At 51.7% G+C, this 27,933-nt stretch overlaps 1 protein-coding gene across 1 annotated transcript; it reads left to right on the top strand.

Annotated features, from left to right (window-relative positions):
* Positions 1 to 830: 830 nt before the first annotated feature.
* Positions 831 to 27,308, top strand: BLTP3A (bridge-like lipid transfer protein family member 3A; the record flags this gene model as incomplete). The annotated part of the gene is made up of 21 exons (XM_084276061.1): positions 831 to 874; positions 11,376 to 11,538; positions 13,106 to 13,144; positions 13,611 to 13,702; positions 13,938 to 14,127; positions 14,494 to 14,634; positions 15,219 to 15,389; positions 15,698 to 15,875; positions 16,881 to 16,967; positions 17,534 to 17,698; positions 18,177 to 18,319; positions 19,230 to 19,371; positions 19,894 to 20,087; positions 20,779 to 22,322; positions 22,571 to 22,767; positions 23,253 to 23,404; positions 23,486 to 23,633; positions 24,485 to 24,756; positions 25,583 to 25,691; positions 26,239 to 26,354; positions 27,161 to 27,308. The coding sequence occupies 21 exons, from the start codon at positions 831 to 833 to the stop codon at positions 27,284 to 27,286; spliced, it is 4,413 nt and encodes a 1,470-aa protein (XP_084132187.1). The 3' UTR covers positions 27,287 to 27,308.
* Positions 27,309 to 27,933: the final 625 nt, after the last annotated feature.

Here is a 27,933-nt window from a genome sequence, read left to right as displayed (position 1 = left end):
TTCCACTGGCTTGTAACGGCCTGAAGTTGCGTCAGGGGAAGTTCAGGTTGGGTATTAGGAAAAGTGTCTTTACTGGAAGGGGTGTCAGATCCTGGCAGGGGCTGCCCAGGGGGGCGGGTGAGTCACCAGCCTGGGAGGGAGTTCAAAGGAGAGCAGATGCTGTGCTTGGTGACATGGTCTGGTGTTGGACATAGGGGGGCTGGATGGAGGGTTGGACTTGAAGGTGTTTCCCAACCGAACCCCCTCTGTGATTCCATGGTGGATGGTTTATTGCTGCCTGTTAAATGAATGCTGGTTTGGCTGACCCGGGCTGGCTGTGGGAAGGGAGCTCTCCCGCAGAGGAGTGTGAAATGAAACTGGTTGTGCTGTGCGGGTTTTCCCCTCGGCTCCAAGGCTGAACAGAGGCAACACCGTGTCAGGAGCAGCAGCAGTGCCCCTGCCCCCCCCCCTCCGGCCTGTCCCCTCCCTCCAGCCTGCCCCCCCCTCCAGCCTGTCCCCCCCGCTCCAGCCTGTCCCCCGCCTCCAGCCTGTCCCCCCTCTCCAGCCTGCCCCCCCCCCCCTCCAGCCTGTCCCCCTCCCTTTAGCACTCGCCCCGGTGCAGGAGCGGGAGGGGCGGGGCGGGCTGCAGCCCTGCCTGGGAGGGGGGTGGTGCCCGGTGGGGGGGTGCCCGGTGCGGGGTGTCCGCTGGGGTGTCCGGTGGGGCCGCCCCCTCCGCGCGCAGGCTCGGGGCCGCCAGGGGGCGCGGCGGGAGGCGGCGGCGGGGCGGGGCGGGGCGGGAGGCGGCGGCGCCGCGATGGGGTCCCGGCGCCCGCGGCCCTGAGCCCCGCGGCATGGCCGGCATCATCAAGAAGCAGATCCTGAAGCACCTGTCCCGGTGAGCCGCCCGCGCCCGGCCCTTCTCCCGGGGGAGGATGCGGCTGAGGGAGGGACCGGGCCCGAGGAGCCGCTGGGGGGCCGCTGGGGAGCCGCTGGCCGCCGAGCTCCCGGGCCCGGGGGCGTCCGAGGGCTGCGGGGCTGCCGGGCCTGAGGGATGGTTGGGGGGTCGCGGGGGCTGCCGGGCCCGGGGCTGCCGAGGGCTGCGGGGCTGCCGGGCCCGGGGGGTGCCGAGGGCCGGGGGGTGCTGAGGGCCGGGGAGGCTGCCGGGCCCGGGGGGTGCTGAGGGCCGGGGGCTGCCGAGGGCCCCGCTGCTCTTCCCTCGGGGCTGCGTCTCGCCGGGCTCGGGCCCCTCCACCCACTGCCCGGGCCGGTTTCCCGGGCCGGTTCCCCGGGCGTGCGGGCGCTGCGGTAGCGGTTTCCAGCCCGGCCTGGCTCCTGCCGGTCTCGCCTCGGCGGTGCCGCCCGTGTGTTCCGGAGGGAGGGGGGGCAGGCCCGGGCCGCTCCCGCAGCGCGGCCTGAGGCACCACGGGGGTTGCGGCGAGGAGGGGTCGGTAACGGAGAGCGGGGCGGCGCTGGGCTTCGCTCCCCGGCGCAGCTCCGAGCAGGCGGCGCGCCTCGTCCTCCCTCTCCAGACAAACGCGCGGCCCGTGCCGCGGCCCGTGTGGCGTCCCGCTGCCCGGCCGCCCTGCCCCCCCCCGCTCCGGGTGCCCCTTTCCCCTGGACCTGGCCGGCCCCAGAGCTCACCGGTCTCTGCAGGGTGAGCAGGGAGCGTGACAAGCCCCGGAGCTGTGCCTGGCTCTACGCTGGATGCGGGGGGTCTGATCCCACCCTCCCCTTGCGCGCCGGGGATGCCATCCAGAAGCGGCACTTTGAGCGCTGCGTGGAAACAAGGGTGGAGTTGCCCCGTTCTGGTCTGGATCCCTCCCAACGCCTCAGCTCCCCAGTCCCTTTGGGCCTTTCAGCCGTTTTGCCCAGCAGAGTTTTGCCACCGAACCGTCCGGCTGCCTTTATTTTCTGCTTCTCATTAGCAGATGAAGTAACTCCCTGTTCCTTGTGCTGTGCCTGCATGTGGAGGCATTCCTGCCCGGGGCGTGGTGGTGGCTTTTCTGTTCCTCTTCTGTGTGGAAATCTGCAAGGAACGGGCCTCGCAAGGCACGGGCCTCACAAGGCACGGGCCTCACAAGGCACGGCCCCTGAGAGGCAGCGAGGTCGGGGGTGTGAGGGAGTTATGTCACACCAGCTGTTCAGATGGAGCAAATCACGTGTCTCCTGGGACGGCAGCGGTCACTCGTGGTGATCTGTAAGGCTGGGCCTTGCCCTCGGTGGCAGAGCTGAGTTATGAAGGTATTTGAGGAGGCTTAGCCTGTGTTATGCTTCAGCAGCTTAAATTCCTAGAGCAGGAGAATCTGAAAAACTCCTGGTGCTTTTGCCATCTGTGCTTTTCACTATCAGAGCTTTTCACTTTCTGCTCCTATTTTTAGCCGGGGGAGGAAAACAGATGAGGTGGTTTCAGTTTTTGGTTCTGCACAGGCACGTGGCTGCAGCAGCGGGGTGGTGGGTTCTGCAGGAGGTTGATGTACCCAAGTGTCAGTCAGAGCCTTACAGCCGGGGCAAAGGGCTCTGCCCACCAGGCTGAAGCATCAGTCGCTTGGTGTCTGGTTGAACTTGGATCTGGTCTGAACTCCTCTGAGGCTGGGCAGCGTTGGTTGCGTGTACCAGCCTGTAATCACTCGTGGGAGTACGTGGAGGAGCTCGAAAGCTGCCAGGTGGAGAAGGACCTGGGGGTGTTGGTTGACTGCAGACTGGACATGAGCCAGCACTGTGGCTGAGAAGGCCAGTGGCATCCTGGCTTGTGCCACAGGGCCAGGGCAGGGATTGTGCCCCTGTGCTTGGCACTGGGGAGGCTGCACCCCGAGTGCTGGGTCCAGTTCTGGGCTCCTCACCATCAGAAGGACAGGGAGATCCTGGAGCGAGTGCAGAGAAGGGCAACCAGGCTGGGGAAGGGGCTGGAGGGCAAATCCTCTGAGGAGCAGCTGAGGGAGCTGGGGGTGTTCAGCCTGGAGAAGAGGAGGCTGAGGGGAGACCTTCTCCCCACCTCCCCTGCCCTGCCAGGAGGGTGCAGAGAGGTGGGTGATGGTCTCTGCAGCCAGGGGACAGGAGATGGGACAAGGGGCAATGGGCTCAAGCTGCCCCAGGGCAGGGGCAGAGCAGATGGGAGGGAAAAGTTCTTCCCTGGCAGAGTTGTGGGGCTGTGGCACAGGCTGCCCAGGGAGGGGCTGAGTCACCTTCCCTGGGGGTATATAACAGACAGGTAGATGAGGTGCTCAGGGATATGGTTTAGCACAGGGCAGGAATGGTTGGACTCGATGGTCTTAAAGGTCTTTTCCAACCTGGTGATTCTGTGATCTGTTGCTTTAAAGTAAAAGCAATGATTCCCCTGTCCCTCTTTCTGGCTGTGTTTTGAAAGCAATCTCCTTTTATTGTACTTTTTTACTAGTCCGTAGTGCAGCTGTACCAGATCCTCCATCCCAGGGTGTTATAAAGGTGTTTACCCTCGTCTGGTAAACAGTGGAGTAATAGGCCCTAATAGGCCATCTAATTGCTCATGTTACATGGTTTCCAGAGGAAATGCAACATGTAATCCTTCTGTTTGGAAGAAAAGAATAGAAGTCAGGTGGAGAAAATGGATAATAGCTGTGCTTGTTCCAGCTCTGAAGGGCTGATGTGAAAGAGCCACTGAGTCAGGCGCCTCTGAAAGAGAGAAAAGCTGGTGTCAGCAGAGGAGCTGGCGTGGGGTTTGGGAGCAGGTTTGCACACAGGGGAAGGAGACCACAAGCAGATCTGGCTTTGACAAGAGCCCTGGAGATCTGCAGCGTGGGAGGAACTTCAGGCATCTCTGAGAGTAGAGTGAGGAGGAAGCAGAGGAGAAAGGAGAGGGACAAGCTGGCTGAGGTAACACCAGCCCTATTGCTGCGAAAATACAGATGAAAACCAGCATGGGAACCAAGGTCTGTTTGCAGAGGGAAGAGTGTGGTGCTTGAGCCACTGCTCTGGGCAGCTGGCTGGGTTGATAAGAGATGTGTGCAACTGAGATACTGAGCTGGTGGCTTTGTCTCTGCTGGAGTCGTGTTTGCAGACACGTGCAGAGCTCCTTTGCTGAGAACACGAGTACTTGAGTGCACTGGGGGGTTTGTTCTGCTTTATTCCCAGTTCATTGCCCTGGATTACCAGACACGTAGGACCTCAGGGTGGAGGTTCAGGACCTTCAAGGAGCTGTGTTGCTGTGGAGCAACACTAGGAACCCAGGAAGGGGTTCAGACAGAGTTTGCAGCAAGGTTTTCTGGGTCATCTTGCACCATGCTTTGCTTCTGTTGGTCAGGTTGTTTCCTCCTTTCCCAGGTTTTGGGGGTTGTGGAGGGATGGGGAACGTTTTGGCCAGTAAAACCTTTCCAGTGAAGGATGAAAGCAGCTGATCTTTGGCAGGGGTAAGGCTGCACAGCCAGGTTTATCAGTTGGGGTGTCAGTTGTCACTTCTCTGCAGAAGCTGGTAGGACTGTCTTTCATAGCACAGTATCAGAATGACCTCTTGGATAGATAAGATTTTAAATAAGATAAATAAGGCTTTGGAAGAAGAATAAAGAGAAGATCCTAGAAACCAACGGGCTTGAGCAGGATGTGCAGGGTGTGATGCTTTACTGGTAGATGTAGGTCGAATATGCAGCCAGAAGAAATGACATCTTGTAACTCCTCAGAAAGCACTCAGCATCTCAGGAGAACCTTTCTTCTCACACCCCAGCAGCTTAGGCCATCTATTCTGCTCTCTAGATGAGGTTTCCTTGACTCCTCCCCTCTTTCATCTGCAATTGCACCCACTCCTTGCAACAGATGAACCCACTGCTAGTAGAGAAGTGGAAAAGCTGGGAGGGCCTGTGATGTATCTTTAGCTGCTTCTGGATGGATTTAGCAGTTAGGAGCATGTGGGTGGGACGGGGTGTGCTGAGCTGGGAGTGCACTGGCTGCTCTCTGTAACTTGGATGTCAGAATCTCTGAATCTTCCTGGCCCTAAAAATGCATTTGGTGTTACCCTTCCAGGCAGCTGTGCTACTGCTGTGCCACACACAAAGAATTCAGAGCTGCTCCTCTGCCAGGCAACCCCTGACTGCAGCAGTTAGTCTTGGAGCTGTTTGTGCTCTGAGATCTCCTTGCCTGTCCTCTGTCCACCCCCACCATCAAAGACATGCTGTCAGGCCAGGCCAGGACAAAGAAAGGCTGTTGTAGCTGATGGTCATCCTGCTCTTTGGTGGTTCTACGCTCCCTGAAGTCGGGGTGGCAGAAATGAGGTGTGTTATCCCAAGATCACCCATCCGTTGTAGAAAGGATGGAGGCAGGAGTGGTTGTGCTTCAGCTGAGAAAATGAGACTGGGGTTTTGCTGTTCAGGAGCTGTTGAGGTGGGTTCAGTGGCTCTCACTGGGCAGAAAGTCAACTCACATTGTCAGATACCTGGGCAACCTTGTGTGGCTCCAGGCCTGGAGGTTGGTGTCCCTGCCTGTGGCAGGGGGTTGGAGCTCTGGGACCCTTGGGGTCCCTTCCAACCCAGACCAGGCTGGGATTCTGTGATCCCAACGCAGGGGGGTGAGGAATTCTCTCTAAGTCTGAAGAGCACCTTGTTCCCCCTTCAACCCTTCCGTTCCTTGGCCAAATGCTGTGATCTGGAAATCACTGTACAACTAAACAGTCTGAAATCTCTGGTCTGTTTCCTTCTCACTTGTGCTGGAGTGTTTTGCTCAGACGCTGGGGTGAGGTGCAGCCGTGCCCTTGCACTGACAGTCAAAGTGGTAAAAGGTGTTGGAAACCCTCTGATTTAAGGTCTGCTGTCGGTGTGAGGTATGTGCTTACCTCTTAAGCCTCCAGGCTTCTCCCAGTTTCCCAACCTTCATTCTAAATTAACTGGAAGAAATTTAAAGAGTGGGTAGGGAGGAGAGCAAGGAAAGCCCAGCTGGGAATGGCCTGGTGAAGCCCCCAGGAAAAGGGGCTGTTCAACGTGGCTCTTCTCCCCTTGTTTTATTTCTCTGAGGCTCCTTGAGCTCTTACCTCCACTGCAGCTGCTCAGTTGAGCCTGAATTATGCAATAACCTGTTATTTTCTGCAGGTTGGAAACACAAAAACCCCTCAGACTGCATTGCAGGGTGAATACCATCTGAAAACCTGAGCAGTGGGGTTCTGGCTGGGGCATTTCTCTCTGTTTCTTCCCAGTTTTCTTCCGTGTGCTGTTATTTGCTTGGGGTTTAGTCTTGGGAAATTCCCTGGCAGCTGCTGAGGGTTTGTGTTCCAGATTTTGGAGCGTGGGGCAGCTGGCATTTAAACTTTACTGAGCATCCAGCCAGTGAGCTGGAAATAGCAAAGCAGCTCCTCAGCGAGGTGGAGAGCAGCCCCTGCCAAAGCCCCAACCTCCTTCCTTTCAGATGGGTTCATGGGTGAGCTTTACAGGTCTCCTGGTGCCACAGGAGGTGCTGGGGGTGTGGTGCACTAAACACACCCAGTCTGCAGCCCTTGGAGTTTTCCAGTGTTCAAGTGCTCAAGAGCCGTTTCTGTCTGGGACAAGAAGGTGGCCTTTGGGGTCGGAGTGAGTGAGGATGCTGACACCAGGCAGGAGCATCCTGACGTTCATGCTTCGTGTCACAGTTCAGCCTCTTCCTGCTGTGTTTGTGAGCGTGGGTTTTCCTCTGCAAGTTTAATTCTGAGTTGAATTTGGAAGCCTTTTTACCCTGGATGTGCTGTGTTGGGATAGGTGACTTGGAGCTGAGAGCTGATAACTTGTGTATTTAGGTTTTATGGTGCCTGGGATGAGTTTTGTGGCACTTGTGAACCTCCATTTGGCTTTGGGTGGTGGAGCAGTCCAGCCTTTTACTCAGTGTAGATCAAGCTTGGAAGAACAGGAGGCTGTGGAGTGCACACGGGCACGTTGGGGCACTTCAGTCCACCCTGATAAGGAGCCTACCGTGTAGCACTGAAGGCTGTTACCAGGGTACACTGGGACACTATGGAGTTTGTTGGGTAACTTGAGTAAGGATGAAGTCATCAGGCTTATTGCATCTGGACTTCTTTGTCCACCAAGGAAAATACAGCCTACCAGTACCTGGGCGATCCCAGTTCTGTACCCAGTGGCTGGGCTTGTGGAGGTGATTTTCCCTCTAACGTTTGGTTAGCTGGGTATTGATTGGATTGCCTTCAGCTCTAAATGGCTTTGTATGAAATGGCTGTGATACCCATTAGCACTGAGTACTGCATGGTACATAAATGAGCCTCATCTTCTGCTAACTCAGTGTGTTTCTCTTCCGTGTCTGCAGCTCTGTTTCTCTCAGCCTTGTGCAGTGCTGTGTGTGGTCACCAGACAGATTGCTCTACAGTTGCACCCAAAGTCTGAGCAAGTAAAATGGCTATTTTTTTCCCCCTGAAAAGTCTTTTACTTCTTCCTGTGTGTCCTCAAGGAGTTATTTTTTCCCCTTTTTTACAGAAGTCTCGATCAGCTGTCTGGTTTATTTCCTCCAAGAGTATTTGTGGGTTTGCTTTGACCAGGGTTCTGCAAAAAGCTCCTGCTGCTGCCTTCCTTGAAAGCTTTCCTGTATTTGGAAGTCGCTGACTTTTGATTTTACCAGTTGTGAACCTTTTTTCCCAAGTAAACGTGCTCTCAGGCTCCTGATAAAAGGTTCTATGTGAGGGGGAATGTCCCATCACTGAGATTTTTGGATAGTAGAGGATACTTCCCAAGGGAAATGATGAAGATCCCATGAAATGGGCTGTCTGGAACTGATCTAGGGAAGAGTTTTGGTAAGGAGCAAATGAGTGTTGGCCAGAACATGGGGTTTGGAGTTTCACACCCCCCCCCCCCCCATGCCTACTTCTGTCCTTCTGCCATAGTTGCTTACATTATACACCTTTGCATTCCAAATTAAAGCAGAAAATCTTCATCTCTTCCCTTGCTGTGACTCTCAGGAAGGCAGATCCTGGTCTGCAGCAGTTTCCCCAGGGCCCTTGATACCACTTGCCTGTTTCCAGGCTGCAGCTGAGGAGTGACCCCCTTCCTGGCTTCCTTGTCTTGGGAGTATTTTTCCATCTGCTATCTGCAGCCGTGGCCAGTATTGCAAACCATTCCTTCTGCCAATAGATGCTGCTTGTCATTAAGTAAAATCAAGGTCACTGGTGTACTGCTAATTAGTTCTTACATCTAATAACCATAGTAACAAAGATATTAATAGAAGTGGCTGTGTTTAGCCGTAGGGAGTGATTACATACAATAGATGATGATTACTGAATAACTGCAGAAGAAGCTGAGGCAGAAAATGGAGTTTGAGCCTGTGAAGCTACTGATGGGGAGGGTTTGTGGACCACGTGGCAGGGAGGCAGGGGGAGAGGTGGATTTATGATTACAGACATCTTCTCCCAGCGTTATCTGTCTGGGCATTTGCTCAGCTGGAGACAGTGTGGCCAGACAGCTAGAAATGTGAACACCAATTTATTATTTATGATTATAGACCAGCTTCAGGCCAGCAGTCAGGTTTGCCCCAGATCCCCCTTGCAGTCAGTGGTTTGTGGCCTCTGGGTGTGGGAGCTGGTGAATCGCAGAGTCATTCCTTCAGCAGTGACATCAGGTGCTGATGTGGATTCAAGCTGGTGACTGAGCAGACAGATCACCACTCCTGTGCCTTCCCCTTCGGGCACCCTGGGCTAGTGAGGGTGTCCCTGCCCATGGCAGGAGGCTGAAAGGTCCCCTCTAGCCCAAAGCATTCTGAGATTCTGTGATCTACAGGCTCCCCAGTTCACAGGCACACTTACCTATGTTTCCCTCTTGAAGCCCCACCTAACGTGCATTGCATCCATCAGTGTCCTGAATGTGGAGATTGTTCAATCTGAAGATCTCAGATCCCTTCACAGGGGGAGAAACTGGGAGCAGGGGACTTGGTAATTTAGGGGACTAAGGAATTCTGACTGTGGTTTAAAAGAGAGAGTTTGTTTCAGTCTTAAGGGTTTTGTGTACAAAGCTTTCAGCTTCTATTGTCCCATCATCAGTGGGGTCCATGACCTCTCCTTCGGGGGTGGGCCAGCACGTTCTGGTGTATATGGAATGCCTCATGACAAAGACCCTTCTGTAGAGCCCGGTAGTACTCGTGGTGGTTTTCTAACCTGGTCAGCAGGATCTCTGCAACCTTTCCCTGCAGACAATTGCACACAGCTATTTGTAGCTAGATGAGGTTTCATACCACGCTCTGCACCAGTGTCCTGTTGCACAGCTTTAGTGTCCTTGCACCGTGTTGCTGGGCTGGTTTGACACACGTGCCCACAGAAGGAAAGCAGAGCCCAGCTTTAGATAGGCCCTTATACTTTCCTTCTGCATTACCAGCTGAAAGCAGCTTCCCCCTCTAAGCACGCTTAGCCTGGGAGGAGGATTTGAGACACCTGGGTCTTGATCCTCGCTTTACGAGTGTGAGAAAGCTGCTCTGCCTCAGCCTCTCCCCACCTGTAAGCTGATCCCTTAGCAGTGCCAAGGGCCTTTTATTACCTACCTGTGCTGGTTGTCTTTGTTTTAGTATCCACTCCCCAGTGGACATGATTAAAACAGCTTTCAGCAGAGCTGGTTGACTAGCACAAAGACAAGGATGCTCGTGTGTTGCCTTTGGAGGGGCTGGGTCTAACTTCCAGCAGTGTGTGAGACTGTGGGTGCTCACAGCAGGGTTCTGAACACAAACCTCAGCCTGTTCCCTGCATCTCCTCTCCGGAGATCCTGGGTGGATGCTGAGCAGCAGTGTTGAACTTGGCTGCCTTCCTGGGTGTGTTCAAACAAGAGGCCTCTGCTCAAAGGGAGCAACAAGTTCCAAGTGAGCGATGCTGGCAGGTGTGTTATAAACTCTAATCAGCTGTCAGTGTGTACCCGTGGCTCCGGGGAGGGGAGGTGACAGCATGACACAGTAAATGCCTAACTCTGGCTTCCATGGCAGCAGCAGACGCCGGCAGTGGCAGGGACCAAGGTGAGAAGCAGCAGTAGGTGAACTCACAGCTGTGTGTGTGCCACCCGCCCCTTCCAGGAGCTGCTGCCCCAGCAGTGCAGGGTTGACATCAGTGGCTGTTCCCTCTCCATCAGGCTTCCTCCTAGCAAAACATCCTCCTTGGAAAGGCACTTCTCCTCTGGCTGAGGTGCCAGGGCAGCTGCTGGGAAGGCACCACGAGCCTGCATTGCCTCACCAGCAGCTGCTCTGGCGTCTCAGCCAGCTTTGTACCGGGCTTCGTGCTCCCAGGGTGGCCGCATCAGCTGCCGTCCCAGCAGTGCTGCTCCTTCCTCCTGCCTTCCCCTCTCTGAGCACTGGCTGCTCACCATGCCCTTTGTGCCTTTCCCAGCACAGTGGCTCATGCTGCTGGTGTGGGGAGGAGGGAATGGCAGCGTGGGACTGACTGTGACACTAATCCTGCTTACGCTGACAATAGCGGCTTTCTCTTCCGCTCTCTGGACCAGTGTGCAGCAGCAGAGTTAGCATTAGGGTGGAGGAGTGTGTGGAATAAGCCCTGGCTCCAGGAGGGAGCGAGCTGCTTGGCAAGTGGTCTTCAAATAGAAATGCTGTGGCTGCGGAGTGCCTTGGTGGCAGCCCCTTCTGCAGCCAAGGCTGTTTGATGGGAGCAGCCTCCCCAGAGGGACACTGCTGGCAGAGTGCAGGCTCTGAGAGCTGTCACCCTCTCACATGGCTCCTTGGTTCCCTAGGGGCCACGGTGGTTTTAATGCAGTCAGAGATTTTCAAATCTACACCAGAATATACTGCTGGGGTGAGCTGTCCTGCTGACATCATTTCACCTGTTGCATTTCCACCTCAGGCACATGAGGGCTTTGAAGATACCAGGCTGCTGCGTACACAGGAGGTGGAAACAACAGAAGCCCTTTGGGAGGAGGAATTGCAGCCAGGGAGAGCAGAGCTGCTGGTTGCCAAAAGGAGAGGAGGCTGGGAGCTTGGGCTGGTCACTAGGGAGGGGAGTTAAGTTGCATGCTCAGACCTGCTGACCAAAGAGCAGGCTGGTGTTTAAAGAGACAGCCATAAAAGTCATTTATTAATGACCTTTAACTTACCTGTGTCAAAACCTTCAAAAAGCATCTACATAATTAAACTTTTTGTGGCTGATAGGACACTTCCCAGGGGAGTAAAATTGCTGACCCATTGCAGTTTGGCTTTGTTTTGGTCCTGGGGCAATTCTGCAGGTTTCCAGGTTGCCCAGTGCAACCTGGCAATTTCAGTCTCTCAAATTTGAATTTGACTTCAAACAAGCAAGTCCTTCAAATGTCAAAGTGTACAGACATGTTCTGGAGCAACCAACATGCCCTGGGTTTAAAAATGTCACAAAGGGTTTAACAAAACAACAAGCAGATACTTATACTTAAAATAGCCCCTCTTAAAGGCTCCTCTAGTCTCAGCAGCTTTCCTTGGGGTGTTTTATGAATCTGCCCTTCCTTCTCTTGTAGGTTTACCAAGAATCTCTCTCCAGACAAAATCAACCTGAGCACACTGAAAGGACAGGGGCAGCTGACCAACTTGGAGCTGGATGAAGAGGTGCTGCAGAATGTGCTGGAGCTGCCCACCTGGCTTGCCATCACTCGGGTCTACTGTAACAAGGCATCGATCAGGGTGAGCAGAGGAGGCTGGAGACCTTCCCCTGTCACTTGGGAATGTCTGTCATAGGATCATGACATGATTCAATCCCCACATCTCAAACCCTGTGCTTGAGGTGTGAAGTTTGCTGGCTGAATGCTGGGAGGTAACTGCAGCAGGTTTCACCAGAGGCTGCCTTTGCCAGGCACTCTGCCCTGATGGTGCCTGGCAGAGGATGTTGAGAGAAGCAGAGGATGTGGTCCTTCCTCACCTTCAAGTGTCTTATTAAGCCAGCAGAGAGATCTTTGTATTTAATAGCCACTGATGAATTTCCAGCACTTTGCCCAGGTGCTTTCTGGACCCATCTATTTAACATCCAGAGAGTTCTATGGCAAAGGTGTTCACAGCTTAACTACAGCTGCTTTTGCTTTACCAAGTCTGCATGTGGCAGTTTAGTTGGTAACCTCCTGCTACAGTTATTGGAATAAATAGTGACCAGTCATTCCCTGTATGTCACCTCCATGTCACTCAGGATTTTACACACTTCTCTGGTCATTCCCTCCCATTTCCTTGCTGTTTTGATAGCAGAGGGGGTTTCTCTGTCTTCCCTCCATGGCTACTGCTTTTTTTAGTGCTGAAGAAGTAACAGAGACCTCCAGCAGGAATAGGGAGCAGAGAGAAATGGAGTGCAGTTCTCTGAAAGCCTAACTGTGCTGTGAGGTAGTGTGAAAATAAATCAAGCTTAAGTCTTGCATTGTTGAAAACACATTTCTTATGGATTGAGTGAAAAGTGCACAGGAAAGGCTGTGAAAAGCACACTCCATCAGCTTTTCTGCCTGCAGTTGTCTGTCTACGTGGGTAATTGCTGAAATTGGGTGTGCAGTTGTGTTTTTGCACACTGAACTCCTCTCACAAACTCTTCCTCTGTCTGCTTTTCACTGAAAGATGCTTTTCAAATGATCTCAAACACCAGACTGTTTAATCTTGCTTGGGACTAACCATGGGGGTGCTAACATGAATGTAGAGGCTTTCAGTATATTGAAGAGACTTGCTGTAACAGAAATACAGTTCTCCTCTGCCAAGTGATAATAAATATGAGCCTGTCTTGCTCATTCTGATCTTCTCTGCTTTTAGAGTCAGATCTGCTTAATTTAGTAGCAAACATTTGTTTTCCCTCCTACGAGTGCTGCAGAGTAAGTGTTGCTGTAAGAAAATATAATGGATCTTTTTGGGTTTTGCCTGCAGCCTTCAAAAGAGTTACCTGACTTGCAGGAACAGCAGTGATTCGTTGTAAACTCTTTAAGGATAAGAACGTTCTCCATAAAGGAATAGGAAATATCAGAATCTGCCCCACAGAATAGCCATTATTGGAGATGATGCTGGAGTGAGATCCAAAAGCTAAGCTGGGTTTACAGGTCTGGTGGCTGGAATGTCTTTTCACTTATCAGTGTGAGCCTGTTTGACCTGGATATGGTGAGATGTGATGGATTGTCACTATGGTCATTCCTCAGAGGAGAGCTTTGGGGTCAGGTGGCTCCCTGCAATTTCTCAAACTTTCCAAGGCAAAGATAACTCTTGTAACATCAACTTTTTATTGTTTCAGATCCAGTGGACAAAACTGAAAACACACCCAATCTGCCTGGTAATGTTCCCTCTCTTGTTCATTCCTTTCCTTCACTCCTCCTTGAGAAAAAAGATCTCCAAAGGAAAACTATGAAGTGCATGCTCAAGTTTTCACTTGACCTAAGTCCTCTAAGGCCCCTGGTGCGTAGGGGAAATGGAGTTCTGAGAATACTCCTGTTTGGTGATGAGTGACCTCCCATGGGACCCATGCTTCACTGCAGGATGGGGCTGGGCTGAGCTCTCTGTGAAGTCTGGGGCAACCTTGTGCCTGGTTTTTGTGGTTTGTTTTCCCCTCTTTTCTGGGGATTGAGATTACTCAATGATCCTGGCACTGATGGTGTGAGAGCTTTAACACATGAGGCTCTGGGAGAGGCATGAGACCCAGGAGCTTGTTCAGCCCTGTCCCAGAGTCTCAGACTTAAATCTGGTAGGCTGAGCTTGAGTCTTGGTCTTGTATTTACTGCTCCCATGCTCTGTCTTTACAGTACCTGGATAAAGTGGAGGTAGAGATGCGAACATGTGAGGAGCCCCGGCCACCCAATGGACAGTCCCCCATCGCTCTCGCTGCAGGACAAAGGTCAGGCCCTGAGCCCTGGGGCTTCTTTCTGACACACTGCTGGGGTACAGGTGGCCATTGTTCTTGGTGGTTAACTACTGGCTTCTCTGCATCTAGGTGTAAGGGGTTCTAATACCACTTACAAACCTTGGAGCATCTCTGTGTGTAGCCTTACCACTCCTGGGCCTTTTGCTGTGATGACTCTGAGGGATTTGGGGGTTTTGATGGTGTTCTGGTTTGGGTTTTTTTTTTGCAGTGAATATGGCTTTGCTGAAAAGGTTGTGGAGGGGATGTTTATTGTTGTCAATTCCATCACCATCAAGATTCACTCCAAGGCCTTTCATGCTTCTTTTGAGCTGTGGCAGCTCCAAGGCTACAGTGTCAACCCAAACTGGCAACAGAGTGACTTGCGACTCACCCGCATCACTGATCCGCAGAGAGGAGAGGTGAGGAGGCGTCTTGCCGTGCCTGTTGTGACACACACACGAGTGTGACCCTCGTGTTACCCTCTGATGTCTGAGTTCTCCTGTGTTGACAGTAGGGAGCTTCATTGAGCTTACCTGCTGGAACAGGGTGGCTGAGAGCTGACTTGTGTTCAGAGCTCTCTCTGAGCTTTTCTAACCTGAGAGGATGAAGCTGGAGAAGCTCTGAATGCCCTCATGGTTTGTCTGGTTTTAAACTCAGTGGGAGGGAGGGGCTTAGATATTACTTGGGGTGCAATTTTGGCCTTGTTTCATTCCCTGTCTTCTAAGTTTAATCCTTGAAGTTGCTGAAAATCTCAATGTTTTACTATTTTTTCACCTTCTGGGTAGGTTTTGACATTCAAAGAGCTCACCTGGCAGACACTTCGGATAGAAGCAGATGCCACTGACAATGGGGATCAGGATCCTGTTACTACTCCTCTGAGACTCATTACCAACCAGGGGAGGATCCAGATCTCTCTCAAGAGAAGGGTGAGTGTTTCTTCCATCCATTGCAGAATACAGTTTCACTGCCTGGTGCACTGATGATGCCTGTTTCCTCCCCTGTTCCTCAGCAACTGATCTTCTTTTCTGCTACAAATATTGAGCCCAAGCTGCTGTATCACTGTGTTTGCTGTTGGGAACAGCTGTGTTCCTGCCAAATGTCAAAGCAGTTTAATTCCCAGGGGAGGATAACATATATAGAGTGAGTTGCTTGTGGTTTGGGGCTTTTTTTAAAATCCATTCAAAAATCCCAGTGAGACTTGTCATCTCTTTACTGGGATCTTAAAGCCTGGTAGCTGTATTTTTACCTGTCAGTGGAAATGTGATTAAGAGTAGATTTTAAAATTAATCCATCTTTTCTGGTTCCTTGTTCTTTAAACCAGTAAGTAATTTGCCTCCTAAAGAGGAGACTGCTTTAACTACTTTTCTTCTCAGAGGAGGTACTGTGGACAACATGTCTCTTGGATGAGTTTCGGAGCAGCATCTCTTGTTTCTGCTACAGCTTCTGTGTATTATGAAGAATGTGTGTATACTGTTGTAATGCTTGGTCTGACTCCTCCTTGCTGTTTCAGACCAAAGATTGCAATGTGGTGGCATCTAAGCTGATGTTTCTCCTGGATGACCTGCTCTGGGTGCTGACAGACTCTCAGCTGAAAGCAATGATGAAATACGCGGAGTCTCTCAGTGAAGCCATGGAGAAGTCTGCACAGCAGAGGAAAAGCTTGGCACCAGAGTCTGTTCAGGTGAGTGAGTCATGATTTGGATGTTGGTCTGCCAGGAAAAAAGGAAGAGACAAGGTGCAAGAGACAGTTTCTGTTTGTGTGGCATCTTGCCCCTCCTCACAGAGCATCTCCCTGCACAGAGCTGTTAGGCTTACTGAGGCAGAACCACAGACAGAGAGTTTAGCTCATGAGAATGTAGGAAATGATCCAGATTTCTGGACTCCCAATTAAATTTTTAATTGTATTATAACCTCTCTTCTTTTTATTATCTTGGTTTTGTTTTGTATTTCTTTCTATCAGCTCTTACTGAGCCTGTTTCTCTCCCATAGATCACACCGCCTCCTCCCAGTGCCCAGCAGTCCTGGTCTCAGCCGTTCGGGGTCAGCCCCAATGCGAGCAGCATTGGTCAGTACTTTGACAAGCATGACATGAAAGAGTCATCATACCACCTCCTCATATCACGCCTGGACCTGCATATCTGCGATGACAGCCACACTCGAGAGTCAGGTAACGGGGGGCAGCATCAGGAAGACACTGCAGGAGGGAAACGTTAATCCAGCCATGAACCTGCTGTCTTGAAGGAGGATTTTCCTCTTGAGAACAAGCATCTTTCCTGTCACTGTTTCCCAGTGAGGCAGTAGGCGGCTTGGAGAGAACAGTTTTCTATGTCTGGATGAGGTCCTGGAAAATCTCTCGTGGCTCTGTGGGACAGACATGGGGAAGTCCATCAGTGGACGTGGCTGCCAGTGACCTTGTTGAAGTGGCAGTGTTTGCTTTAGGAACAATCTGGTATCAAGCGATGGGATAAAGTGTGGTCATTCCCCTTGGTGAGAAAATGTTTGTTTTGGCAGCGTTCAGGGGGCAGTGGCTGGACACAAGGATTCTTTGCTACCTGTGACACACCATTCCCCTGCCTACCATGTTCTTTTTCAAGCAGGGTTTTGCTGGTGTCTGTTCTACTTTCAGCCCCAGCTCCCTGTACTGAGAGGTACTTCTTTGTTGAGGCAAATGTACCCCCCTCTATCTCTGCACAGCAGTCTGTGATCCAGGCTGTGCTGCTTGGTTTTGCCCATCTTCCCTTTAAAAAATACTCTCCTGCCCATGCCCATCACTATTCCAGGTATTTTTGAGTTGATCTGTGTATCACTGTCTCCTGAGCTGCTGTTAGCAACATCTTAGCTCAGTTTCATTGTCTTTATTTCACTGACCCTATCAGCAAGTGTTGGGAGCAAAGTACTGGTTATTGCAGTGGGAAATGTAGTTGGTGGAGGCCTGGGAAGCAATGGGATTTTGGTACTTAAGACTCTAGATCTGGTTCTGCTACATTCAGTTGCCTTTTTCCTTGCCAAGGACAAGATTTTGATACACCTTTCTAAAAGATGGTACCCTGGTACTGGCCATGGTGACAGTCAGGCAGTGGTGGCAATCCAAAATGATGCTGTTCTGAATCCATCTGGATCAGGACTTGGATTGCAGAGCTGATTGTGGTTTACTTTGTTCTCTCTTCCACAGGTGCTGTCAAGCATGGGATGCTGGGAGGAGCCATACAGCTGACCTTCAGGAGGATGGCTTTTGACTATTATCCTTTCCACAGGGCAGGTAGGGCCTCCCAGGTTGAGGAGGGGGGGATAAAAAAGAATTTGAGTAACAACAATGCCAGATGGCTTCAGGCAGGACTGGAAGAAAGGCTGCACAAAGGACTTGGGATTTAAATCCTCACGGGCAGGCTTAATCTAATTTACCTGTGGCAGATGACTGAGAAGCTGCTGACACAGCAGAGTGTAAAAGAGGAATAAGTTGCTCTCTGTTGTAAAGATAAAGTTGAAACTTTGTTTGCTTAAGCTCCTTATCTGCCGAATCGGTTTGGTGGGAGGGTTGTAGGATGCATCCCAGGAGAAAATCTGTTAGCTGAAGAATCAAGGAAAAGTGACCTTGGCATTCTTTCCAGTGCTTGAATTTGGAACATTTCCTGGCAGGACCAGCTCTGTTGTTGAAACAAACTTCCACATGTTTCCAAGCACTCAGTGTGCTGCATGTTGCCTATCCCAGTTCTGATACCAGTAAAGAGGAATGCTGTAAGGAACTGTATACATTTGGGGGACATGGGAGTGTTGTGTGTACCCAGTAACCTCATTTTTAACACAAGGATGTTTGCTTTCATGCAGGAGATGCCTGCAAGCATTGGGTGAGGTACAGTGAAGCAATGGAAACACGAGGACAGTGGGCAAAGAAGTTGGTCAGTGAATTTCAAAGCAAGGTTGAGAAGCTCTATGAAGAAATGGACCCTGCATTTGTGAGGTCTCCACTTTCCCCCTTCAAAAAGAAACCAGGTAATGGATAAATGGCAATACTGTTGGATTAAACCAAGAGTAAAGCAGGAGATGGTAACAATTTTGCTCCCACTGGCAATATCTTTAGTTACCCCTCCCCAGTTTAGCACACTGATTTATTGGTGCAGAAATCCATAGCTTGCTAAAAATCATAAAAATCAAAGGGTTTGGCTGTCATACTGGACTAACACTGCAGCAAGAGTGGACAGGCTGCAGTGCTCACTTTCCTACCTTATTTGTCAAGTTTCTCATTAAATGTATATATAGGGAGTAAATTAAATACTTAAATCCCATCTGGAAAATACATTCTCCTGCTGCAGAGCAGACTCCTCTTCCTCTTCCTTCCAAAGCCCAAAGTTTTATTGGGGTTTTTTCTGCCTGCCTGTGCCCATCTGTTTGTAATTCTGAGGCTGTTCTTTCTGCTCTGTGAGCACACATGTGTTGCCATTGGTGGTGATGGTCACTTTCCACCCCACAGATGCTTCGTTGAGCCCCCATAAAGGTCCCCCAGAGAAAGGCCGTGTGCCCCCCACGAGTTTGCCGCGGCTCCGACACCCTCCCTGGAACCGCCTGCGATCCAGCTGTGTGGTGGTTCGAGTGGATGACTTGGACGTTCACCAGGTAGGGGTCTGAGCAGTGTCATGTGCATAGAATCACAGGGGTTGGAAGGCACCTCCAGAGCCCATGGGGTCCCCCCCCCCGCCAAAGCAGGGTCCCGAGGACAGGGCACACAGGTCGGTGTCCAGACGGGGCTGGAATCTCTCCAGAGAAGGAGACTCCACACCCCCTGGGCAGCCTGTCCCAGGGCTCCCTCACCCTCACTGTGTTATTTTTAGAAAAGAAACTGGATCCCATATGACTCAAATCATGGGAATCCTGTGTCATCCAAGACAGTCAGAACTCTTCTGGAGAACCCAAAGGCTGTTACGGTCCATGTAAAGCTTTTAAACTGAGTTATGATGGTTTTCATGCTGAGGGGAGATTGCATGCATAGCCACAGAGGTTCTGCACCCTGTCTGTTCACACCTAAACGTGCATCAGGCAAGCCCAGGGTAAAAGATTTCACACATTTGAGAAGTTCTGGAGGATATGGACTTTTGACAGAGGAGGAGTAAGTCTTACCTCGTGCTTTCTGACCCAGGACAGAGAGCATCACTAGGCTGTATCAGACCTACACCCGTATACGCTGTAACCCAGAACATGACCTGTACCAGAACCTGTAGCAGATTTACTGAGGTGCTGCTCATCTTGCAGAAAGCTGTAATGGATTTCAGTTCTGCTCATTCACACCCCCTCACCCTGCTTGCCCTGGCTCTTCCTAGCAGTGACAGGAGACATAAAGAGCGAACTTACCAGCTCCTCTCCTTTGAGGAAATATTAGCAGGTAGAATAAGGTGTTATTTCTACTTGAAAGCAGAGTATGTTTGACATGTAAATGAGATGGATCGAATACAGGAGACCTCAGGGTTACTGGGATGCTTTGTTTTGCCAAACCTGAATTTGGCACAACTCCATACCATTGTATTTTCAGGTTTCTACAGCTGGTCAACAAAGTAAGAAACCCTCCACCTTGCTTTCCTGTAGTAGAAAATTCTTCAAACTTCCTGATCAGGTCTCTGCAATCCATATTGAGTTCACAGAGTATTACTTCCCAGACAATCAGGACTTTCCAGGTAATACACCAAGGTTAGCACCTTCTCTCATAAGTTTCTTAAAGAATCAGTCAACTCTTAATTGTTTAGGTGTGTTAACCTAAGAGCTACATGCTCTCTGAGTGTCCATTTTTGTTTAGTTTTCTGATGCCTGCTGTTCTAATGAGTTGGGTATTTTTCCCTGTGGGAAAGTGGGATAAGAGTTTGCCCTGTGCAAAATGTGGAGGCAAAGTTGTGCTTGTAAAATTACAGATCCAGGAAGATACTGAAGGAGCTGCTGTCTGCCCAGCTCTTGGGGATCTGCGTTACTCATTAGCAGTAGGGCTGCAGGGGGCTGTGGGTGCTCTGCAGATACCTTGATGTGAGAGCTGGGACACCTCGTGTCTCTGATGCACAACAGCTTCTCCCTTTCATGGAGACATGTGTCTTCCAGTGGGTGTTGCAGAACACCAGTGCAGAGGGCTTCAGGTTACGCCCTGAGCTGCAGACCCCCTGAAGGACCTTCTCTGCCATTATTAATCTCTGGATTCTCTTTCATTCTAGTTCCCTGCCCAAACCTGTACGTACAGCTGAACGGCCTGATGCTTACCCTGGACACAGCAAGCGTGCTCTGGATAAACCTCTTCTGTCTGGATCTCTGTCGCAGCTTGGAGCAGTTCAAAGCCATCTACAAGCTGGAGGACTCGGGCAAACGCGATGAGCATGTTGATGTTCGACTGGATGGCTTCCGGCTGAAGGTACCATTCATTTCCTTCCTGTCCTGTTCTCCAGTGTTCTCTCCCTCCTGGTCTGGAAGGAATAAGAGACCAGGATGCAGCTGAAGTCCAGAATGAGAAGACAAAACCTCTGACTGCCTTTAACTTTCTTTTGTCTTTGTTGTGATCTATGGGCAGTAGAACTGATGCTTGAGTTCTAGTCCAGAGTAGGTGGGCAAGTCAGTAGTCATGGAAACAGTTGCAAGCAGAAACTGATGGTCCAAGTAGTCAAAAGCTCTCTGGCCTTTGGAAGCCACTATGATTCTCATGCCATCCCAAGCAGGCATCGGCTGCAGCGACGTCCTGTGGTGTTTGTCACTGACTGCCCTTGTTGGCTGTTTTGTGAGGATGCTTAAAGGCCTGAGAAACACTAAGCCCTTGCACAGAACGATCAGAGTGAATGTTGGATCTTGAGCTGCTATATAAGCCATGGATGGTAAACCCACCTAAAATAAACCTCAGTTTAAATTCCCTCATGTCTGGTTCCTCTTCCCTGATCTATAAATTTTACTCAGTTTTTCAGACAGGTATAAATTGAGTCTCATCCAGCTCTTGGGATTTTAGTAGAGATCAAGGCTTCTCCATTGTTTATATGCTCCACAGCTGCCCTGCTGTGTAAACAGCCTCTGAATTTCCCTTCTCTCCAGCTGTAACATTTTTCTCCTCCCTGCAGTTTAACATCCCTGTGGAGAAGAAAGTCACTGACCATCAGGATCGCCCCCAGACACTCTGTGTTTGCACCTCAGAGGTGACTGTCACCAACACCCGCCACGCTCCCTTCTGCAGCTGTCAGGACCTCCAGAGCCTCTTCCGTCGGTTTGCTGGTTCAGAATTCTTCCACTCCAGCTACACCAAGTTCCCAAGGTCTCAGGACAACTTCAGCCTCCTCCACACCCTGTTCTTGCGCCATGCCTATGAGGTGGATGACAGGCCTCAGAAGCATCAGGGCTTTACCCAGCTACTGCACAGAACCTCTGAAGATCTGTGGTCTATGAATTTCACTGAACTTTCCTTGGACTTTGAAGGGGCTGAAAGCTCGAAGGGCAGAGCCCTTAGCTTTATTGACCCTCTCCCCCTTTCTATTTGGGCCTGTCTTCCCAAGAGATGGGGACAAGCTCAGATATCTAAACGACAGGAATTGGCTGCCTCAGAGTTGAAAATCAAGCCTTCTGCCAGCTTTAGCAATCACTCCAAGAATGAGAACCTTTCCAGAGAACATGGGGTTTGTCAAAGATCAAAGACTGACCAGGATCTGAAGAACATCTACAAGGTCCCAGAGACAATGGATGTCTTGGGAGAATCTGACTGTGAAGTTGATGATGGAGTAGATGATAAAGAGCTGGAAGCCTCTGCTGATATCCATGTCCTTGTGTCCTCCTCTGTTCATGTCAAAGTTCGTCTCAACCACTACCAATACTTGGTGCTGCTCAGGATGAAAGAAGTTCTGCAAACACTACAGGAGCAGTTGGCCCAAGATACCCAGGAAGTGACTGGGTCTCCTTTAGATCCCATGTCTGCTTGTGTGGGAGTCATGTTCCATAGTGCTGAAGTGGCCCTGCTCATGAACCCTGCACCAGGCTCTGTCTTGGAACCCAGATCCCTCGACTCGGACACAACAAGCCTGATTGAGTCAGAGCTCTCGCCTTCAGACAGCAAGGAGGGGCTGGCAGCTGAGGAGAAGGAGCTGAAATCAGAGACCAGCTCCGAGAAGGGAGTATGCAGTACCTCAGGGGTCCCAAAGGACAGTGGGATTGAAAATACAGGTACCACTGTGACCAGTGTAGCACAGGAAAGACTCCCAAGATCTGCAAGTGATGGAGCTCTGAGTACAGCTCCACGTAGTAAGAGCCTAGAGGAGAAAGGTTTGATAGAGGAAGCCCACGAAGCTGTGGAAGCCCTGGTTGCAGAAAGACCAGCAGAGACCAGCAGCCACCCTCAGAGCCCTCCTGCTCTCCCTTCTAGCCCAACCTCAGACACACAGCCCTTGGGGAGAGGAAGCATCGCTCTCAATGGCCAGGCAGAGCTCGTCCCCTTGAAGAACATAGAGGTGGAGTTGTCTAGTGCGCTGCATATCACAAAGGATGCCACGAAGGAAGCCCTGCACGTGACTATGGACCTCACCAAAGAAGCCATGTCATTAACAAAAGATGCTCTGAACCTGAGCCGGGAGAAGGTGACCTCCACCATGCAGAAGATGCTCTCTCTGCCCCCCGCCAAGTGAGTCAGCCATTGTCCTGTGCTTTGCAGCTGCAGCAGCAAGGCTGCAGGAAGGGGGGAATGCGGGCTGGCTGCTCCCTTTCTTTCTGTGTGGTCTGGATTAGAGAGAGGTTAGATCTTCATCTCTTGGGGGTGCTCTAAGTACACTGAAGTCTGACTTGCAAGTGCTCTGAGTGCAGCCCAACACCTGTATAAGCTGGAGGCTGAAGTGCTTGTCTTTATTGCTTTGGTTTGGGGTTTTTTTCCAGGGATTCTACGCCCAGAGCAGAAGAGGGAGCAGTGACTCCAGGCGGGGGTGGCAGCAGCCGAATGCGTTTCTTCTCCATGAAGAGAACAGCGTCCCAGCACTCCTTCGACACCACCTCTGCGGATGGGAGCGGCCCTGAGGACGGGCTGTCTGTGGACAGCGACGGCAGCGACGGCTTCGTCATGCTCACCGACTCTGGTGAGAACTGCTTGGCTTTAACCTCTCCCCTGCTCCTTTCACACCAGGAAACACTCTTGAGTCACACCCTGCTCCTCTGGAATTCACTTGTGCTGCTCCTTTTTGAAGACCACGAGTGGTTCACCCACCGTGGCTCTCCCTGCTTTTATTGGCACCCTTTTTCTTCAGGGTGAGGAGTGTGAGTGGGGAGGGTGACCTGCACCTACTGATGGTGTTCAGAGCAAGGGCTGTAAAGGTGGGGGGGTGGTACGTGGCGTTTTGGAAGGGTTTAGTGAGGGCTGGTTGGAAAGAGCCTACACTGAGCACTTCAGTGGGTGTCTTGCTTCAGCTCTGTGTTCATTAAGTTCACTGGAGTAGCTGGAGAGGGTTTCTCAGAGGGTGGTGTAGGCTGACAGGCCCTGAGATCCAGGCAGGTACTGACCTCAGGACTTCTCAAAACCAGCCAAAGAAACAACGCTGAGTTGTGGTTGTTCTTTCCACTTCAGAACCCAGCCTGGACCCTCTTCCCTCAGGGCATCTTCCTCAGCTCCACAGTGCCACGGGCAGTAGAACGAGCCTGATGGCAGAGGAGGAGGGTGGAGTGTCCCCCGAAATCAACAGCTCTACTTCACAGAGCGAAGACCCCAGCCTCCAGCCGGTCAGAGCTCCGTTCCTTTTCCCTGTTCCTGTCTCTAAGTGACTCCAGATGTGTCTCTCAGCTTGTCCCTTGCTGCTTCAGGTGTCTGTCCTCGTGCTGAAGATGACTGAGGTGAACTGTGGAATAGAGGCTCGAGGTGAAGATGTGTCTGTGGCTTTACAAGCCACGAGTGTGGTTCCAGAGCAGCTGAGCAACGTGGGGATGTGGCAGTATCTGCGTGGCTATCTGGGTAAGACCCTGGCTTCTGGACTCGGTGCTTTTAGACCTCAGGAGATGTTCTGTTCTAACTGGTACATCAGTGTTTAGCAATTAATGTATTGAGGATTTGGTACCACTTGTGTGGGAGGGGATGTGAGTGCTCAGAATCTTTCTGGCAGTGGTTCAAACCTGGTATTGGAAAGATGTTTCCAAAATTCCTACACAGTCAAGCTCTTCATAACCATTGACTGTGATATTTTTTTAGCTGTCAGGATGCCTGAAATCGACTCAAGGAGTAAATAATGCTATCTAGGGAAATCCTAAAGCTCTTCCTTCCCTAAGAATAATGCTTCTGGGTGAGGGTACTTCCCCAGGGCTAAATTAGAATTGAAAAAAAACCACAAAAAAACCCTCAACTCCCACCTAATGAAACCAAAAGCAGCAACTACCCAAACCTTCAAGTGAAAGCAGGAGCAGCTGGTTCCTCTTGGGCTGCAACATGAGTCCTGGCCACGAGAGGGCAAGGTGGGATGCAACATTGGGTAGCGCTGGGTGGAGAGACTGGTCTGCTCAGGAGAAGCTGGGTGGGGAGTCGGGTCTGCTGCTGTGTATGCAAAAGGAAGGGTGCTTTTAAAGTGTGCTGAGGTGGTGGGAGAGAGGGGGGAGCATCTGGGGGCTTAAATGGTCCAGTTCTGGAGTTAGTTCCTGTGATGTGTTGGTTGTTTGAAAGCTGGATTGGTTTCACATGCAGGATGTCAGACTGGTGTCACTCAATGTGATTCTGTTCAGCATCTGGACAGGAAGGGGCCTTTCCAGATACCTCTTTGCAGTCTGGGCCTTATTACTCATGCCATCATCTGCACTGAGATCTTTCTGCTGTAGCTCTAGGAGATCCAGGGATAGAGAAGCCTTCAGTCCCTGAAGCTGGTAAGGCCCAGCCAGACGTGTGCTTACGTCTGGAGGTCGGACCCGGCGCCGCTGTGCACTCGCCACTCGCTGTTCAGAACGGTTTCCTTCGCGTGCTGCTCCACAGCTACACAGCAGAGCTCTTCATGTCCTTCCTGACCAACCTTGGCCCCTTCCTTGAGGATGAAATAATTCCAGAGGTGATCCCCATGGAGATAGAAGTTGTGGATGCCAAAATCACGTTGAAGGTGAGTGTGTGTGGGGAACCAGAGGCAGTGGCCTGGGCAGGGCTTGCAAGGTGATTCTGCTTGGGGAAGGGTGCTGTGGGATTGCTGTGGGGCTCCTGGTTTATTTTGTATCTAAAAGCTGCCCTGGGGATGAACAAGGAGCACAGAGGAACTGTTGAGTGATCGGATTGTGGGGAAACAGGAGCCTGACAGTTAGATTCTCTCCCCAGCTTTGTTGCTGACCTGTTTTGCAGACTCAAGGGAGAGCATTAAATACCTTTTCTTCCAAGTGCTTGCATGAAAATTGGGCAATAGTTGGCCTTTTCTGTAAGCATTTACAGAATTACAGATTAAAAACAAGATGTAAGAGCTGGGTGATACGTAGGAGTGGGGCACTGACAGAAGTTCTTGATTAAACCTTTTTGAAAGCAATGCTTAAGCTCCACTGACAAGTAGGAACTTGTGTTGCTGCACAGCAGCAGGAAAATCTCCAGACTAAGGGATATTGGCTTTTTTTTTAGCTAAGGAATATTGGCCAGGGGTTTGAATCAGGAATTTGTGGGATGACAAGTGTGAGAGCAGCCTTTGGGGAGATGGCTGGCAGCCTCTCAGCCCTTGTTATGGGTGTGACAGAACTTTGTTCTGATCTGTGGGGCTGCTTTCTGTGCACATTGAGACTCAGATGCAGCCCTGGAGATGAAGCCAGGCTTTTCCATGTGGTGGGTGACCTTGGTGAGCTCTGGCAGTGCTGCCAGTTGGTAACACTAAGGCTGGGGACCAAGAGAAGCCTTTTCAGAGCAGTCACAGTGCTTTATCTCATCTCTGCTTTGTGTTTTTCTCCTCCCAGGATGACAGCCCCCGGGTGTACCCCACCTCCCCTGGCCCTGTTCCTATCACCTTGGCAGTAGATCACGTGGTGGTGAAGCGCAGGGATGATGGGGTGTTCTATCTAACAGGTCAGCAATGCTGGGAAACTTCATTCTCTCCCAGGTTGTGCTGGAGCCTGGAGCTGAAACGGGGTGGTTGCTGCTGGGAAGGATGGGCTCTGGGGTGTGAGCAGTCCCTGTGTCTCTTCTCTGCAGTCACTCCTGCCTGAATGGATAAATAATCTTCTGTCTCCAGTGCAAGCACCCAGATCCTTTAACTTCTCTGCTGTGCTCTGCTCTGGGAGAAGAGATGAAGAGGCATTTCTGCCTCTCTGGTTCTTGCTGCTTCTGTTTTGTTTGGGCAGCAAATCTGGTACCTCAGGCAGAAGAGGTTAATACCTTAAACAATGAACTGGCAGCCTGAATTCACACCTGATGTTTCCTTGAGCTCACATGGTCAGGACAGGTTACTGCTGCTTCTCTTGGTTTAATTTCTCTGCTTTAAGATGAGAATGAGGATTTCTTTTCCCTGCTTGAAAAGAGAGAAGGAAGAAAAGAAATTGGAGTTGTTCTTTTTATCTGGAGAACCCTGGTGTAGAAATGTCCACACCTGAATGTTTTCCATGCTTCTTTCCAGCTCTGCAAGGGGAGGACTCTCAGAAACAGGAAAAACCTGTGTCAGTTCTCCAGGAGCAGCCGGCCCCAGCCAAGTGTGTCTGGGCAGCCCCAGCACCCGGAACCCGCGGGCTGCAGGTGAGTCACTGCAGAGCTGGCAGCAGGCTGGAAAACCATGGCCCTTTGTCTGCTCCTGCTTGCTGGGAGGTGTGGGGTGTTGCAGATATGAGTGCACACAAACAGCCTGCACCTCCTGGCTCTTGAAAGAGACCTGGACAGGCTGGGGAAGGGGCTGGAGGGCAAATCCTCTGAGGAGCAGCTGAGGGAGCTGGGGGTGTTGAGCCTGGAGAAGAGGAGGCTGAGGGGAGACCTTCTCCCCACCTCCTCTGCCCTGCCAGGAGGGTGCAGAGAGGTGGGCGATGGTCTCTGCAGCCAGGGGACAGGAGATGGGACAAGGGGCAATGGGCTCAAGCTGCCCCAGGGCAGGGGCAGAGCAGATGGGAGGGAAAAGTTCTTCACCAAAAGAGTTGTGGGGCTGTGGCACAGGCTGCCCAGGGAGGGGGCTGAGTCCCCACCCCGGGTGTGTTTAACAGAGGGGAGATGAGGTGCTCAGGGATCTGGGTCAGCACAGGACAGGGACGGTTGGACTCGATGGCCTTAAAGGGCTTTTCCAACCCTGTGGTTCTGTGATTCCTTTTCCAGGCATTCTGAGCAGCAGGGACACCTTGCCCAGCAGAAACTCTGTTGTTCCCTGTCAGCACTCTGCTGTGGCCTGGGCCACGCTGCCAGCGAGCTCTGTGCAGTTGTGTCACACAGTGTAACAGGTCTCCCCCAGAGTTCCTGGTTTGGTTTCCCTCTTTGAGCAGATTGCTGTAGTCAGATCTGCCCTGCTGGAAACCTCTGGAAACTCCTGGTTTGGTTTATAATCTGTTTGTCTCTTGTAGCTAAAGGAGGTGCCAGAGCTGCAAAGGGAGCTTCAGACCCTGAAAATAGCCCTGGCAGAGGCCAACATGGACAAGGCTCGTCTCCTGCAGGAGATTAGGAAATACAATCCCCTCTTCCAGCTTTGACAGGGAGGGTGCAGGCTGCAGCTGCTTGGGAGGAGTGGAGACCACCACCAGCACCAAGGCGGCCAGCTGGGTTTGTATCGCTGAGACACGGGTCAGCCTCCTGCAGACAGACCGCCTGGAGGACTGGGAACCAACTGGGAACCAACTGGGAACCAACAGCGATTGCAAAATCATCTCAAAAGGGTGGGGGGGGGGGAAGGAAGGAGGTGAGGCCTGGCTGAGCAACAGGGAAGGAACAGGGAGTCATCACTTGTGTGCAGCCGCGTTCCTCTGCCCTGAGCCTCACGCAGGGCAGCGCTCGGCCTGCAGACTGAGGTCAGGAGTGTTTTGGGGGGACACACCCCGTGTCTCTTCACCCATGGGTGCTAGTGATGGTGTGCTTCCAGCTTTCACCTTGCATGGTAACTTCTGGAGATGGTCTGTGTGGGGTTTGTGCTTCATCCCTCCTGTTCTCACCCAGCCGTGCTGCAGAGCCCAGCACGAGGGCAGCAGCTCCTGCTCCAGGTCAGGAGTGATGCAGCAGAGCTGTGGCAGAACCCTGCTCAGAGCTCTGCTGCTCCAGTGTGTGTGTGACCACGTGCAAACAGCCTAGGTCTGTGCCTGTGGGAGACACAGAGGGGATTTTCCCTGTGCAGTAATGGGGCTAC

Source organism: Gallinula chloropus (assembly GCF_964237585.1).
Source record: "Gallinula chloropus genome assembly, chromosome: 27".
Classification (NCBI taxonomy): Eukaryota; Metazoa; Chordata; class Aves; order Gruiformes; family Rallidae; genus Gallinula; species Gallinula chloropus.
The sequence above is the reverse complement of the archived record's forward strand: the minus strand, read 5'-3'. Positions and strand labels throughout refer to the sequence as shown.